The sequence below is a fragment of the Gracilinanus agilis genome, chromosome 2 (assembly GCF_016433145.1).
Source record: "Gracilinanus agilis isolate LMUSP501 chromosome 2, AgileGrace, whole genome shotgun sequence".
NCBI lineage: Eukaryota > Metazoa > Chordata > Mammalia > Didelphimorphia > Didelphidae > Gracilinanus > Gracilinanus agilis.
The window spans coordinates 685,674,760-685,690,714 of record NC_058131.1 but is presented as its reverse complement, the minus strand read 5'-3'; the positions used below and the strand labels follow the sequence as shown (position 1 = coordinate 685,690,714).

At 34.7% G+C, this 15,955-nt stretch overlaps 1 protein-coding gene across 2 annotated transcripts in view; it reads right to left on the bottom strand.

The window, feature by feature from the left end:
• Window positions 1-2,253: 2,253 nt before the first annotated feature.
• CCSER2 (coiled-coil serine rich protein 2) overlaps window positions 2,254-15,955 on the bottom strand; it is a 109,399-nt gene continuing 95,697 nt past the window's right edge. The window contains exon 9 of one of the 2 annotated variants that reach the window (XM_044659153.1): window positions 2,254-6,116. In XM_044659153.1, coding sequence (XP_044515088.1) covers window positions 5,325-6,116 — 792 coding nt within the window. In that variant the 3' untranslated portion in view covers window positions 2,254-5,324. The remainder of the gene's footprint in view (window positions 6,117-15,955) is intronic. The other variant, XM_044659155.1, reaches the window with a different exon arrangement.

Genomic DNA, 15,955 nt, shown 5'->3' with positions numbered 1-15,955 from the left:
AGGTAGGTAGTATGGTGGACAGAGCACTAGGTCTGGAGACAGTAAGTCCTGGGTTGAAATCTGATCACCTTCCAGCTGGGTGTCTCTGGGCAAGTCACTTAACCCCCATCACCTAGCCCTTACCACTCTTCTGCCTTGGAATCAATACTTAGTATTAATTCTAAAATGGAAAGAAGTTTAAAAAAAACTGCTTGGACATTGGAGGTGAAAAATGACAGATGCCTCAAAGGACTTGATCTTGGGTGCCTGGAAATCAAGTAGTGGCATGAAAAGAAAAAAACTGAGAGCATGAAAAGAAAAAAATTGAGAGGAGGAACAGGTTTAGGGGGGAAATTGTGCAAGTATAAGTGTCACATTGCATAGAGGACTAGACTTGGAGTTCAAAGCCAGCCTCAGACATTTACTAGCTATGTGACACTGGAGCAAGTCACTTAACTCCAATTGCCTAGCTCTTGCCACTTTTCTGCCTTAAAAGCATCAGGTAGTATTGATTCTAAGACAGAAGGTAAGGATTTAAAGTAAAGCATGATATGATAGCCTCAAAAATCTTGTAGAACCCAATGTAAATTCCACTAAAACTCTCCAGTATCTCTGCTAAGGCATTTAATATCCAGCACCTAGCATAGTGCCTTATGTATGATATTTCTTAATATATGCTTGCTGATTGTATTGGATTTATCATAATAAATTTAAAGGAAGAGGAAGGAAAAGAAATTAGCATCTATCTAGCACTTACTATGTGCTAAGTGCTTTACAATTATTATCTCATTTGATCCTCACAATGTCCCCAGGAAGTAAATGCTATTATATCCCTATTTTACAGTTGGGGAAACTGAGACAAATTAAATGACCCAGCTACAATGTTTCTGAGGTCAAATTTGACTTCAAGTCTTCCTAGTTCCAGGACCATAATACAAAGACCAAAATGGCAATTGCTGTCTCACAATTTGATAAGTTCAGTAGGAAATAACTTTGGTAGCTTTAAGGAAGATGGAAAATGGAGAAGGGAGAGTGTCTTAAAGCAGGGAGAACAATAAGAGTATTCTGAAAAGCTTGAATGACGATGGCTTTTCAAATGGCTGGATGAAGTCACGACTTGAATTAGGTCAAATAATTTATCACATTTTCTGACCCTGGTCATAATTTCCCACCACTAAACTGTTCCCACCTCTCAAAAAGTCCAAGTAAGAATGATGTCTAGATCATTATTTCTGAAATAATGTCTCCCAGTGGAATTTCCTTGAAACTTCCTTCACCCTCTTTCACACATATTTTTAAGTTCATTACTAAAATGTACCATCAAATCTAATTTATGTGAAGTTATTTACATTTGCAAATCTGGGTTTCAAAAAGTTTCCTTTCTTTTTTATTCTGATAGTCCCCTTGACCTTGAATCCTCCATGACAGTCCTCTTCCAATCTCACTTGATGACATGACTTAGGTTCATGAAGAATATCAGCAGAATATACATTTCTGATGGTTTCTAATGTGCTGGGAAGGCTCAGGAGATGGGCACAGTGGTCATGAGTATTGTCTTCACAAGCAGCCAAGAGACTCGTCAACAGAAGGCTAGGCAGCAAGTAACTGAGATTTTTGGCCTTAGCAACTACCAAAAGGTGACAGTGTGCCTTAGTGGAGGGAATAATGATGAAGTAATTACAGTCTTTCTGAAACACTGACAAATTTAAGTAATTCCCTGTTAGAGTTTCACTCATTATACATTTTCCTTATTCCACTGTGCTTCGTCAGTGAGAGATGTTAAAAGAATACTGATATTTCTTTTCTTTATGGCATCATAATCTGGGCTTCTAAAACTTATTTTTCAGCATAACTTTCACAATAATTTTTCTAGAATTGATAGGAAATAGGTGTTCTATCCCAAAAGAAATTGAAGCACTAAATGCTAAATGCATTGAGGTAGAAATAGGCTTTCGACCCTATAATTTCCTAAATCCTGACTTCATCACTACTCCCAAAAAGGAAGCACCAGTGCCAGCGTTCAGGAAAGACAAAGACCCCAGGTTTCTTTTGTCATCATTTTGTTCTTGTATTTCAAAAGCAAAAACAAGAAAGCCCTCCAAGTTCCAAGTAAACTATGAGCAAATGTTAAGAGAAAAGGGCAATATTTATAATTATCCATTTTATTTTTATTCACTATAGCAACACTTTCAGGAAAGAGTCTTTACATAAGGGTTTTCTACTTTACAAGCAAATTGCAATATACAGTATATACTCTGAATGGGTTTTTTAAAAAAAAGACAATGGGGGAAACAACACTGAAGGTATTAATGGTTATATTTTTGTCTTAGAGCTAACATTGAACTTAAGACTTTAAATAATAGAATGTTATTGGATTTGACATTCTGTTCTTATTGTGACAATTTGACATCTATGGAGGCAGTGAAGCAGCTTCATCACAGCAGTGATGGTTCCTGTACTGCATGTTTCTTTAATGACAAAATTTAGATTATTTTAAAATTTGAGCTTTTTGTGATATATCAAGAAAGACTCATGCTGCCACACTGAAATGAAACAAAAGATATGGAAGGTCTATTTGAAAATGCACTTTTGAGCATGAGAATTGAGAAAATATGACGTGCTTTCTTCCAATCCCCCTTCATACCGATGTGATTACATCCATAAGGAATTTCAGAATTTGTTTATGGAACATACATGCATGCCACTGTATCTGCCCCCAAAGAATCCAACCCCTTTAGCAGCATGAAAAATTGTGAACTTGTACAGACTTATTGGTTCTCATTTCAATCATGTTTAGAACATTCCTAGTGAACAAGAAAGCAAGAAAATGAAGGCTACTATGCTCCCAAATTGAGATTATACATCCAGTCTGTAGCATACTAGACTATGGGACCATGTAAGTGGCAGTTAGAGGAAAGAAAAAGACTCTGTGGTATGGTATCAGATCAAAAACATGGAAAAGCAAAGGAGCATACAAATAAAATGTAGGAAAAAGTGACATGCAAGGTGGTATAATAGCTTTGTTCAGTGCTGTACAGATGCCTTCAAACAGCAACAATTACAGGGAGATTTATTTCAAACAAACAAATATAGTCACACACAACAAGAGGCTTTTTGATTATTTTAGGCACAACTCTAAGCAATAAAGCTCATTTAAAGTGCAAATCTGATTTTTTTCCTTGTATTTTTTCACTCGTTAAAATAATTAATAAAGGCTCTCATCCCTATTCAAATACATTGAGTAGTCTCATTCTCCTGAAAATATTGCACAAATGAAAATAATGAAAAGAAAAATGCAAATGGGCTTCAGCAATATCATTTGAAGCATTCTAAAAAGATTTAATTACCTAATGTTCTAATCAATGCTTTTAAAGTCATCTGCACCTACACAATTATTTTTAACATTCATAAAGGAAAAGGACCAATCTATTTCAGACTTTAAGCCACAAGAGCCTGTCTCCATTAATGAACATTAAGGTGCTTTGTTGATAGGTCTGGTTACACTAAAGTGATCATAATGGATACTATATGAGGAACCTGTTGTTATACTGATGTTTCTCAGTTAGAATTTATGGCAAAAGTAAACCCATTTTTGAGGGGCTTTGTATGTATGTATCCTTTAGGAAGGCCTAAATACACGTGGCTCATATACCATCAAATATGTGCACATGAATGGTTTTCTGACAATTCAGAATGAAAAATGAGTTAGCAAGCATGAGAGCAAATAGTATTTTATAATTTCAAGTCATACAAATGCCAAATGTTTGCCTATTTTATTCTTAAAGGATTATAGATTCTTCTTCTTGGCCAGGTTTCCTTTAATTAGTGGTCAGCAGTTACAAAACAAACAAATGTAAAAAAAATCTGGCCTAATGTTTCTGGCCATCCACAGCAGTTTGCAATGGTTACCTCTCTTAGAAACTACTACTCCAGACTGATGCCATTACTGGGGAAATACAAGAGGAAATCTGTAGCCTTATGACAAGCACATACCACTAGATCTGGGCATGCACTAACTTCATGGTCTCACAGCTGCCTTGTGAAAAAAAGAAAAAAGTAAATGAGAGCATCTATCAAAGTTTAGTAAAAGACTCTTCCCTCCCCATCTCTAGTTCTTGAATGAATCCTCCTCAGTCTCTAACTGCCTTTCAATGAATTTGTCCCTCATGCGCACACCCCCACACAAAGAAGAAAGCTAAAAAGCATAGAAAAGCAAAAACAAAGCTCTTAAAGAGTACCAGCTCTTCTTGTGACATCATGGGCTTGCTTAAAGCAAATTGTGATTTTTTTTTCAAAATATTCCTTATTAAACACAAGTTTTATTATGCAAAATAGTTTTAAATCCCTATACATACATCAAAGTTTTGTGCAAACATTTCAAGTCAGGTACTTCAGATTCTTCTGATATTAGCAGAAAGTCAATAAATACAAATATTACAATAAAGTTAAAAGACCTAATTTAAAATATATTATGTAGAACCTTATACACAGGTATCATGAATCCTTAACCTTTTAAGTTCAAGATTCAATCACCAGCAAAACTCTTAGTACTATCACGTTTTGCAAATAGATGCATATTCAGCTCCATTTCCAAAATTTACCCAGTGACAACATCAACTGAACATAAAATTCTGCCAATGGGATGGGAGAGCAATGCATAGATGTTTACACATAATATGTGGCCCTTTGGCCTGGTAGATATGCCTGATACCCAGAGAAGGCCAAGGAAGATGAGCCAATCAAAAGATTTTTTGATTTTTGCAACAAAAAAACATCACATACACTAATAACCTGCCGAAAGTGAGTGTTCTTTAGATGACCATAGAGGTTTCGCATAGGCTTCTGAAATGAAGAGTCAGAGTACCAGCCAATAATCTGCTTAGAGATGTGCATTTCCACCTTTTAAACATCTCTAACCTTTTAACAGGAGTTATATTCAAGGTTGGGATAAACAAAAAAAAACCCTCATATTTTTAATAATCATGATTAATAAGAATTATAAAAAGGGCTATATCAACAAACCATAAACATTGAATATTTGTTTAGTGAAATATTGTGATAAAGCATCAATTTTCTAGTGGGAATGACAAACTGAAGTTCTTTCTGCAGGTTTTTGAGATGGATAAGCAAACATCTGTGTTTACCTGAGGCAATGAATGTTCAGACAGCATAGGCTTCAACTAGGTTATGGAACTGAATAGCCAACTAACTGAAGCTTTTAAGTTTTAATATTCAAGACTTGCAGGCTTTTTAATAGTGCCTTCTCCATGGGAATCAGATGTATGGAAAACAATTAAAGAATGAACAAATCTTTCCAAAGAAATGGGCAGGTGATGATTAATTCCTTAATGTATCTTTGGCTTAGGGAGACGAGAATACCGTTTAGAGGTCAAACAATCCCCAGAGTAGAAATTGGCAGTTTGATGTTGAATGATCTCTTTTCTTTGTGTTAGTGGCCTTGGGATGCTTGTCTTGCCTTGGAAGTTCTGAGACTCTTGTCTTGGACTGCTTATTTGCTTCTGTTTAAAAGAGGAGACTGAGGGTGGGCGAAGTTTAGAAGCTTTCTGATTTGACTTATTACTTATTAAGCTTGTCTGACTTGCAGTTTGAAGTTTTGCTGGATTACATGTTGTTAACTCTGATGTATTATTGCAAGCTGTTGGTCTATCTTGAGATGATTCAGAATTATCAATGGATGGCTTTTGAAGCTGCAAGGCCTTTGAATGGGTAGTACCAGCTGTGGGCAAAGGCTGATTTTTCACAGCTTTTTTCACTTGGTCTTCTCCTGTACTCATTTGGAATGAGGGTGCAGATTCTAGTTCACTTGTTTTATTACTAGTCAGCTGATTAGGCTTTGAAACTTTCCCTGTTATACTCAGGAGTTCTTCAGAAGGTATTTTCTTAGCAAGTTCCTTCATAATTAACGGTGATTTTAATGACTGGGACAGTTCTTTGAGGCCATAATCATTCTTTTGTTGATGACCATCTGCAAAATTTTCATTTAGATGTTCAATATTCTGATGTAAGCCCACAAGAGGATTTTCACTGTGGGCCACGATGTGTTGTGGCTTTATTAGCTTTCCCTGGGCGTGGTCTGTGGGCCTGGGAAGGTTGCTGGAAGGCTGTAGTACTTGAGGCTGTCAAAATGAAAAACATTAACCATAATCAACTTCAAAAGTCATACATTCTACAATATCAAGTCCAAGTTGTGCTGATCTGGTGTTTAATGTAGCTTGGAAATGGTTTTTGTGCTTAAAAAAAAAACTGGCAAAAACACAAGTGAATTTATGAAACATACAAGAAGAGTGATTATGCAAATGAAAAGTTATGCTGGCTGAAAAAAACTACAAAGAAATACCCCAAATAATCAGGAAAAGGGACAAGATTCATGATTGATAGTACAGAAAAATTTCTGTTCCATAATTCTATTTTAATAAATTTGTGTAAGTACTAAAAGTTGTGGAGGCAAGAGCTCTTCATTAACTGGTTTCTTTAATATTATTATCCTATACATCTATGTTTAATCATTTCAAAGTAGCTCATTCTGCTTAGCACAATTATAAACATGGTACCCCACCCCCAAACCCCAGAAGGTATTTTATGTACACTAGTAAATGTATCTAAGTTTGGAATTGGGTTATTTAACTAATAAACAAGGTTTGATGAAGATTATGTGTCAGGTAAAATTTTTTTTCACTCTAATATAGGTTGATGAACCTAATCCACCTTCAATTTTCTCACTGAAAAGAGAAACATTTCCAAAAATATTTTATCCTGTCTGTGGCTATGACAGCTTGCGTATATATGTATAATATTTATGTGTATATATGTATGTATATATATATATGTGTGTGTGTGTGTCATATAAAGGACCCCCCTCCTAAATTATAGACAAAACTTCCTTCTGATGGCCAGATATCCCCATCCAAGCAGGGAGAGACATTTCATGATAATTAAACAAACAATAATCTCAATATGCTCTATAATAGGTGGTTTAACCTAGGGCCCATGAACTTTAAAAAAATTTTGATAATAGTCTGTCAGTAAAACTGGTTTCCTTTGTAATCATGAGGACTTTATTTTTATGCACCACTGCAATCTGCACCAGAGGAGAATATACCCATGTTGATGAGATCAGTTGTTTAAGTGCATAACCAATAAGTAATCAACATATAGAAGAGAAAAACTGATATTTAATCATATGAGAGACAGTGATAATATTATTTGAGAGCAAAGAGTTAATGTCCTTGACTACCAGTACAGCTGAATCATTCCTTTAGCAGTAAGGAAACACTGGGCATAGTCTCTCACCTAGAACCAGCAACTGTAAAATAGTTACTTGTTTAAGGGCCATGGGGTTAGTTTGTGGTCAGGGTAAGGAGTCCTTCTGTAGCCAAGAACAAAGTTAGCCCAGCCCACATGGTATCAATCATCGTGGTCTAATAATTAGCACAGTACTAACTGGAGACCAATGTACAAAGTAATCCAAAATCAAATGGATTTATTTTGAAATAAACTTCATTCATGTCTTTATGTCACGCCACTATTGATTAAACCATTGTCTACTTAATTTCCTTGACTTTTTTTTTAGCTATTTTATCTTGGGGTGCTAGCAGCAAAAACCTTTCTCAATGTTTGATTCAAGTTAAAACTTTTCAGACTGTCTGGAAAGAGCTCTTCTCTTCAAGATAAAACTAAGCATATCTACTATGAACCAGGCATCACTAGAATAAACAAACCAGTAACAAAAGTGACTGAGTTCACTATGCAGTTTACTCAACACATTCTTTCTTTCTTTTTTTAAACCCTCACCTTTTGTCTCAGAATGCAATAGAGATTATGTGACTTGCCCAGGGTCACACAGCTGGGAAGTGTCTGAGGCCAGATTTGAGCCCAGGACCTCCCACTCTAGGCCTGGTTCTCAATCCACTGAGCCACCTGGCTGCCCCCTAACAAATTCTTTCCTAAGGAGCCCTAGAAACTAGCCAAACTAAGGATGGTCATGGAAAGTGAAAAAGTGATAGAGGAATTAAACAAACTAAACACTGGCGGGGGGCCGGGCGGGAAACAGGAACAACTTGTTAAATGAAAAAAAAGGCAACTTTAAAAAACATTCTTCCAAAGAAAGTTTCCTTTCCCGTTTCACTCTCTTTAACCATCTAGGACAGAAATATGAACTGCTCTCCATTCTTTGTTTTCTAAAGTTATATAACATTTCTTAAAATGATAGTGGGAATTGTAACTATTATTCAGAGCAATCCACAATAAAACATATTTACAAATATTTATTTTGTTGGTTCAAATATAAAATGGTTTCAGATTATTAGGTGCCATCAAAATCAATTCAAAGTATTTGATTATGTCTAAATTTCCAAAATGAGGACACTATATATTATACCTACAGTAATCAGATTTTAAAAAGTCAAAGAAAAATGTCAACTGTTTAAAAAATAGTGGCATGAATGTTAAAATATAAAGACTCAGTGAAGGGCTGAATTAAAAATAAATTCACTTAATTTTGAATTATTGCTTAGCTCAAGCTGAAAATGTTTATTATCTACAATGTAGTGCTCTTCAAATTCTTAAATATTCAAGTGACCAGAGTTTATCTTTAAAAGAATTCAAGCTAAAGTGTGAATCTGGTGACTGAAGCTCAAAAAAGGTTAGAATCATGAAAATCTCAAACTTAAAAGAAACCTCAAAGAGTATCTGGTCTAATTCTCTACCTAGAGCAAAGTTTCTCTCTCTGACATTCCTCCTAACAAGAGAAATTTTAAAAACTGTTTTAGGAGAATAAAGGTATTTGTGTTTTTGTATTAAAAATAAAACAAAAATTGAACAATGTATGACATGATACAAAAGCCAATGAGGTATAGTAGAAAGGGTTCTAGTTTTAGAGCCAGAGAACATCTATGCAAACAGAAAAATCATTTTCACCTCTCTGTGGGCCTCAGTTTTCTCATCTTTAAAATGATGGGAAAGTGATCTTTAAGTTTCTTTCCAGCTTTGAATCTATGATCTTGCGACCCTATGAACTAATCAGCAACATTCCTGACTCCTCAAAAGTAATCGGTGCTATCATTTTTCTAAAGAAATTCAGGAATAAGTTTTATAGATTGTTATTTTAAATTTAATAATGCCATGTTTTCTCTACTCTTAAATAAATGTTTTATTTCTCATCAATGCCTTAGCATGGCATAGATGTTAACACTGAGTTTATAAAAACCAGGTCCCAGACTATGCTGAAAAGGCCTCAGGTTTGGTCCTAAGAACCAACTATTTGTTTTCCAAGGACTAGTTGTAGTTAAATATGGAGGCTCACTGCCAGTAGGCTGGCTACATAGCAACCAAATTTGTGTGGAAAAATGCATGGAACTGATTATCTTGAAATAAATTCTAGTTATATATCAAGTACTACTTTTCTTTTAGAGACTATTTGCCTTTGATACTACAAAAATTATGTAGAAAAGAGTTCAAACCCTATCTTTTAAAGCTGATATTTATGCTAGATGTTGGAATAAACTAGGCAAACCAGTTCCATATTGCTAAGGGGAAAATGCACAGTCTTTTTGACAGCTTAATGAACCTTTAGGTTCTCCCCAAATCCTAAATATACAAAGCCCTTGCATAATATATCAATGGCAAAATACCATTAAGAAAAGTTCAAAGGAGATTGGTGGAAAACCTAATGCTGTAATTTAAAAGGTCTTGATGTTGATTCTTCCCTAATCCATTTGTAGCTAATGGCATTTTTCTTTCTTGTTACAAGGAGAACTAAGATCAAGATTAATTACAGTCGATCTGAAAAAAAAAAAGCCACCATAAGCTGAACCAAAGCAAAAGATGTGGTACTTTTCTTCCCCCTAAAAAGCCTACATGTTTTTATAAGGAACAGGTTGGAAAAATGAAGCACAGTGAAATGACCATTTTGTGCTATTTATTCACTGAGCACTAGGGATTAGTCTGAATTTTACCTACACTTAAAAATGGTATTGGTCCCTGTCATTTTCTCAAGGTAGTGAATTAGGAAGTGACTTTCCTCTTCAGCCTTCATAGAAGGAAAGAGCATTAGATTGGGTGAGGGTCTGGATTCAAATTCTACTTCCGAAGCCTCCTTTTTACTTTATGACTTTGAATTAGTTATCAGTTTCCTCATTTCTAAAAATGAGGGGGTATATTGGACTCAATGGAAATAACTCTCTAGCTCTAAATTTCTAACCCTATGATCCAAATCAACCCTCTGGCTCTTTCTTTGCCCTGTGAGTCTGTCTTTAACACTAGTCTTCCTGGCCTAATATTCCTACCACATATTGGTTGTTCACTCAAAATATTCTAGAAAGGGCACAATGAGGATTAATATTGAGAAAACCTAGAGCTGGGATGGTCACAGAGAGACAGGTAGTGAGTGATCCCAATAAAGAGAGGTGGAAAGCATTCTCAAATTCAATGTTTAATGTCCCTAGAGGTAGCCTCGGTGGTAAGTAGATAAAAATACACTTATTAACATTTCTCTAAGCACCTATAATTGTGCCACAGTCGCTATCAATAAACTGGTCACTGGAAAATTCAAGCTGAATAAAAACTATAATCATGGTGGTAATAAGCAAAGAGACAAGGTATTTTTCATTAAAAGGTAACACTAAATTATAGATATTGAATCCCACTTCAAAAGTTTTTCTTGAGTATGTAAAAGTTGATTCTCAAAGCATTTTGAGGGATTGGGAGGGAAGAAAATGAAGCATTAAATAGCATGACTAATTCATGCAGGACTTTTGACATGCATGCACCATGCAAAGTGGGAAAAACGATTATGGAAAAAGGTGGTGGGAAGAAATCTGAAATTGTACTGTACCACGCTTTATCATAGAAGTAATGGACTAACTTCTCAACTCCTTGCCAATGGCATAATGGGAAAGCAGAGACAAGAAAAAGACAAGGACAATGATGTCAGAGGACCAACACACAACAATGAGTAATTGCCATGACAGAATAGCAACTTAGATTTAACTCCTCCCTTAGGCATCACTACTTATTGAACTTAATAAGCTTTATTCAAAATAAATTTATTTTTAATTCTCACTAACCTCTATAGTGGTATAAAAGTCAGTTAGGCCACCTCCAAAAAAAATTAAAACCCATCATCCTAAAGGATTCATATAAAGGATCTTGTATCAATGAAAGATAAAATAACTGTTATAATTTAATATATTCACACAAGACCTGAATGAAATGGTATTCTTGCATCACTTTATAAGAAGGAAATGAAAATTAGTGTTAATCATTTTGGATCTCCATTTATCCTATATGTTAGAAAACACACACACACACACACACACACACACACACACACACACCCCTCTTTCAGATTTTTCCACCAGGTCTGAATTATCTTATTTATTTCCCTTTCTGCTGGTAAAGTAACAAAGTCCACTGACAGTGTAATTTGATTCTCATGTAAATTTTATTACAACAGAAGTATGTTGCTCTTTTCTAGAGCTATCAAGAAGCACCCTTTCTATATCAGCAGACATTCAATATAAATAACCAAGACAAGATTTGAACCACCATAGAACTATATCTCTGCCCAGTGTGGGACTACATAATAGGAATTTTCTCTATTTAAAGAGCTTTCTCATATATTTAATCTGCTTTCAGGATTTTTCAGCAATAAGGGAGAATAGAATATCTTTTAAAACTATGAGACTAGTTAACAATTTATGACCAAATAACAATCTAAATTCTTCCTTTTTCAGCATACAGGCACTGATCCCTAGTGCTGTTTAATTCCCTCAATCTCACCAACACACATCATAATAGTCTAGAGTTGGGCACAATCACTTTGTTAAAACATGAACATTCTCTTTCCACATTTCTATCTGGATGATCAAAATAGATAGAATGTATTTCTTTAAAACGAAGTGTTTAATCATCAAGGTGGCTACAATAACAATAACAAAAGAAAGGTGGCTTAAAAATTACCCCACCAACTATACCTAGCAGATTCTTGCTAAAGAAACTTTATATGGTAGAAATGAAATACTAGAGTTTCTGCTATTTGCAGCAAAATGTCATAAAGCCAACTAGGTTGTTGAGTGGTTAAGAGCCAAGGCCTAGAGGCATGGGTTCAAATCTAGCCTCAAGACATTTCCTCACTATGTGATCCTGGCCAAATCTTTTAACCCCAATTGCCTAGCCCTTACCACTCTGCCTTGGAATCAATATTTAGTATTGATTCCAAGATGGAAGGTAAGGGGTTTAAAAAAAATTAAAGCAATGCTCAGACTTAAAACTCACTCCTATCAATAAAATTAGATTAAAAAAGATTACTCAAAAGTAAAAAGGGTGCATTACACTTCCAGTACTGAGGCAATGAAGTCAGGTCTATCAATAGCACAAAATAAATAATAGCATGAAGTAGGAGCAGAGTAACATTTGGAAAAATGTTTGAGCATTAATGCACTGCAGCCTGTCACAGGTCATTAGCAAAAGAAAAATTCTGACAGTATTTACATTTTTTTGAAGTAACTGCTTTCTTGTCAAGAAGCCAACGAGAAGTTAGGTACAATAATATTAATAGAAAAAATTTAACACACTGTCAGGTAGTACTTGGAATAATCATGTGAACTTACTAGGATTTTTTTTGAAGTAGTCTATCGCTTTTCATTGGAAACAAATTTGTTTTAAGGGTAATGAATTTAGTTTAATTTTTTTCTAATAATTCAGCATATGAAGAACTTAACATTTATACAAAAATCTTAATTAAGAAAAACACTTTGTAAAGTTATATTCTATTATCATTTTTTAATCTTTCTTTATGGATATATGAGGATGCTTTGATCAGGGAAAAATCTAGATTAAGAGCATTAATCCTTGGTGAAGAGTGTGCTGTGATACAAAGATAAAAATCATTTGAGAATAAGTATGTATAATGCTATTTTTTGGATTTTAAATCATTAAACAATTTATTTTTATCCTTCAATCTGGCATTAATTGCTAAACCTGATGTCCTTTTCTTAATCCTTTATCTTATTGACCTCTTTTAAGAATTTGACATTGCTGGCCACCCTCTAGTCCTAGACATTCTTTCAGGGTCTTTGAAGCACAGATTTCTATGGCTCTTAGCTTATGTGGCTGGACCACTCCCTTCTTAATCTTCCCTATTGAGTTATCATAGATATCCAACTTCCCAACAGTCCAATAGGTTATAGCCATAACCTTACCTTTGTCCTGGGATCATTTTTCTTCTCCCTCTTTTGTCTTTTTTGTCAATCTTATTAGCTTCCATATGGTTTTAATTATTATTTGTATGCAAATGACTTCCAGATCTCTACAATTCCAAACTCCCTCCTGAACTCCAACCATACACAAACTGCCTATCAGACATTTTGAAATGGATATTTTTTCTAAGCATATCAAACTCAACATGTCCCAAATTAACTCCCATTATCTTTCTCTCAAATCCTCCCATCTTCTAAACTTCCCTATTATTGCTAAAGGCATAGCCGCCATCCTCCCAGGCACTCAAGTTCACAATGTCAGTATTATCCTTGACTCCCCTCTCCCCCTTCCTTCACTCAATTTGCCAAGTCTCTTTGATTCTATAATAATATCTTACAACCACCTCTTCAATCACATAACTGTCATTCTCATCTTGATTATTTCAGTAGCCTCCTAATTGGTCTGCCTCAAGTATCTTCCTGCTCCAACCCATGTGCCATACAAGTGCCAAAGCAATTTCCCCTAAAGCACAGGTCTGATCATGTTACTCCCCTTACTCAATGATCTCTAGTGTCATCCTATTACCTTTTAGGTAAAATACAAATTATTCTGTTTGGCATTTAATGTCTTTAAGCCAACCAACTTGACCAATCTCCATGGATACTCCCCCTTTTCATCTCTGCTTCTCAGAATCCCTAGTTTCCTTTAAAACTCAGATAAAGCAATACCACATGATGCCTTTTCTGATCCCCCTAATTAGAATTTCTCCCCTACCAAAACCAGTATATATTTTGTGTATATAGTACGCATACATGTTGTATATTCTATAATAGAATATAACCTCCTCAAGGGTATTTGTTCCATTTTCATCTTTTTTACTGCCAGTATCATGAAAAGGGTCTAACACAAAGTTGCTACTTAATAAATACTTGTAGATTGCTTGATTTTTATTTTGAATGTTCTCAACTGGTCAAATCATCTCATAGGTTACCAATTTGAAGTTATTTTTATGAATAATTTTTCGTGCTAGCATTGCTATTCACAGAAGAGACTTTCAGAGGGCAGACTGAATTTAGAATTCCTAATGGACAAAAGGAAGATCATGGATGCCTTGGTGTGGGTTCTATTGCAGATGACTTTAATTGCTATCCCTAGAAATCACTAGAAGCATACTACGTTATATTTCTAAGGGGATAAAAGCATTATGAATATAGGCTTCATATAACCATAGCATAATGTGTTATAGTTGTTCCAAAGAACAAAACAGGCATTTGCTTAAAGTACTAAGGCCTGTAAGTCATGTCTTCTTTAAAATATTACTCATTCTTTGCCATTCGTTGAAAACATTCTAAAGCATTTACTCTGTGTCAGGCCTGTGCTAGGCACTGACACATCCTTGTATGTCTTTTTCATGTTACTCTTTTATTCCTTGGGAATAATGGGTTATAGTAAAGAGAGCAATGAATTTGGAGACTAAAGATCTGTTTTTTAACTCAACTCTGCCAACAACTAGCTACAGAATCATAAGTTAACTAAGTCTTAATTTGTAAAAAAAAAAAAAAAAAAAAAAAAAATAATAATAGATTACTTTTCAATTTGACAGAGTTGCTTTGAGGAAAGACTTTTGTAAACTATAAAGAATAAAAAAATGTGATTTAGTTTTCTGTTTATTTATTTATAGCAATCTATATTTTTAACAATAACTTTTTGGATAAAAACTCAAAACCTGTGAACTAAAGAATTAGAAGGAAAAAACTTTTTTCTAGTATTAATTCTTCTCCTTCTTGATTATTGACACAAAATTTTGACATCAAAGAATAGGCCATAACCAGTCTTTCACTCAGTTTCATTTGCAAAAGGAAGTAAATATACATTCTCATTCCAACAATAATAAGCTCTAATCGATGTACTGCTTTAAAAACTACAATTACATTTTGCTCATCTCGCAACAACTTGGTAAGGTAAGGTAACTCATGCAAATATTAAGCCCCTATTTTATAGATGAAAAAATTGAAGCTTAAAGTTGTTAAATGAATTTTCCTGAGTTACACAGAAACCAGGTGGAAGAATAGACCCTCAAATCCAGGTCTTCTGACTCCAAGGACAAGGCTCTCTTGTTACATAACCTTTCCTTTCAAAGATCAAAGCAAGTACCATTCGCATACACATGAATCCATCTTTTTAGAAAAGACATTATCTGAAATTGCTTTATTCCACACTCTGTGCTGAAATAGTCTTAGGAAGGATAGAAAGATTTTCTTAGTCTACTGTTTGTTCTTTAAAATTTCTCATAACCTGCAATAAATGCTTGTAATGTAGTAAACAGAACAATCATAACTATTAGTCATTATTAGCCTTAACCAAAAAGCTGCAAAGAAGAGACATGGACACAGGCAAGTATGTGCCTGTGCAAAGCTACTGGTAAAGAATAATCTGGGGACAAAATTCCTTTCAGCACATATATATGGAGGCCAACAAAGTTAATATGAAGAAATAAAAGATTTTCCCAACTCACTGAACATTTTATTAAGGACCCATGTGCAACACCTTGTAGTAGGCACCCAGGGAAAATAAAAATAAGTAATATGCTCTTTTCTCCCTGTACTCAATGGGTTCATAAACTAGACCTACCACTTATCATTCACATAGTCATATTTTTCTACAACAGGCAAAATTACTATCAAGTTCTGAAAGAATTCAAAGTGGTATTAAGAAGAGCAGAATGGAACAGAAGAATAGAAATTGGGACATGAAGATC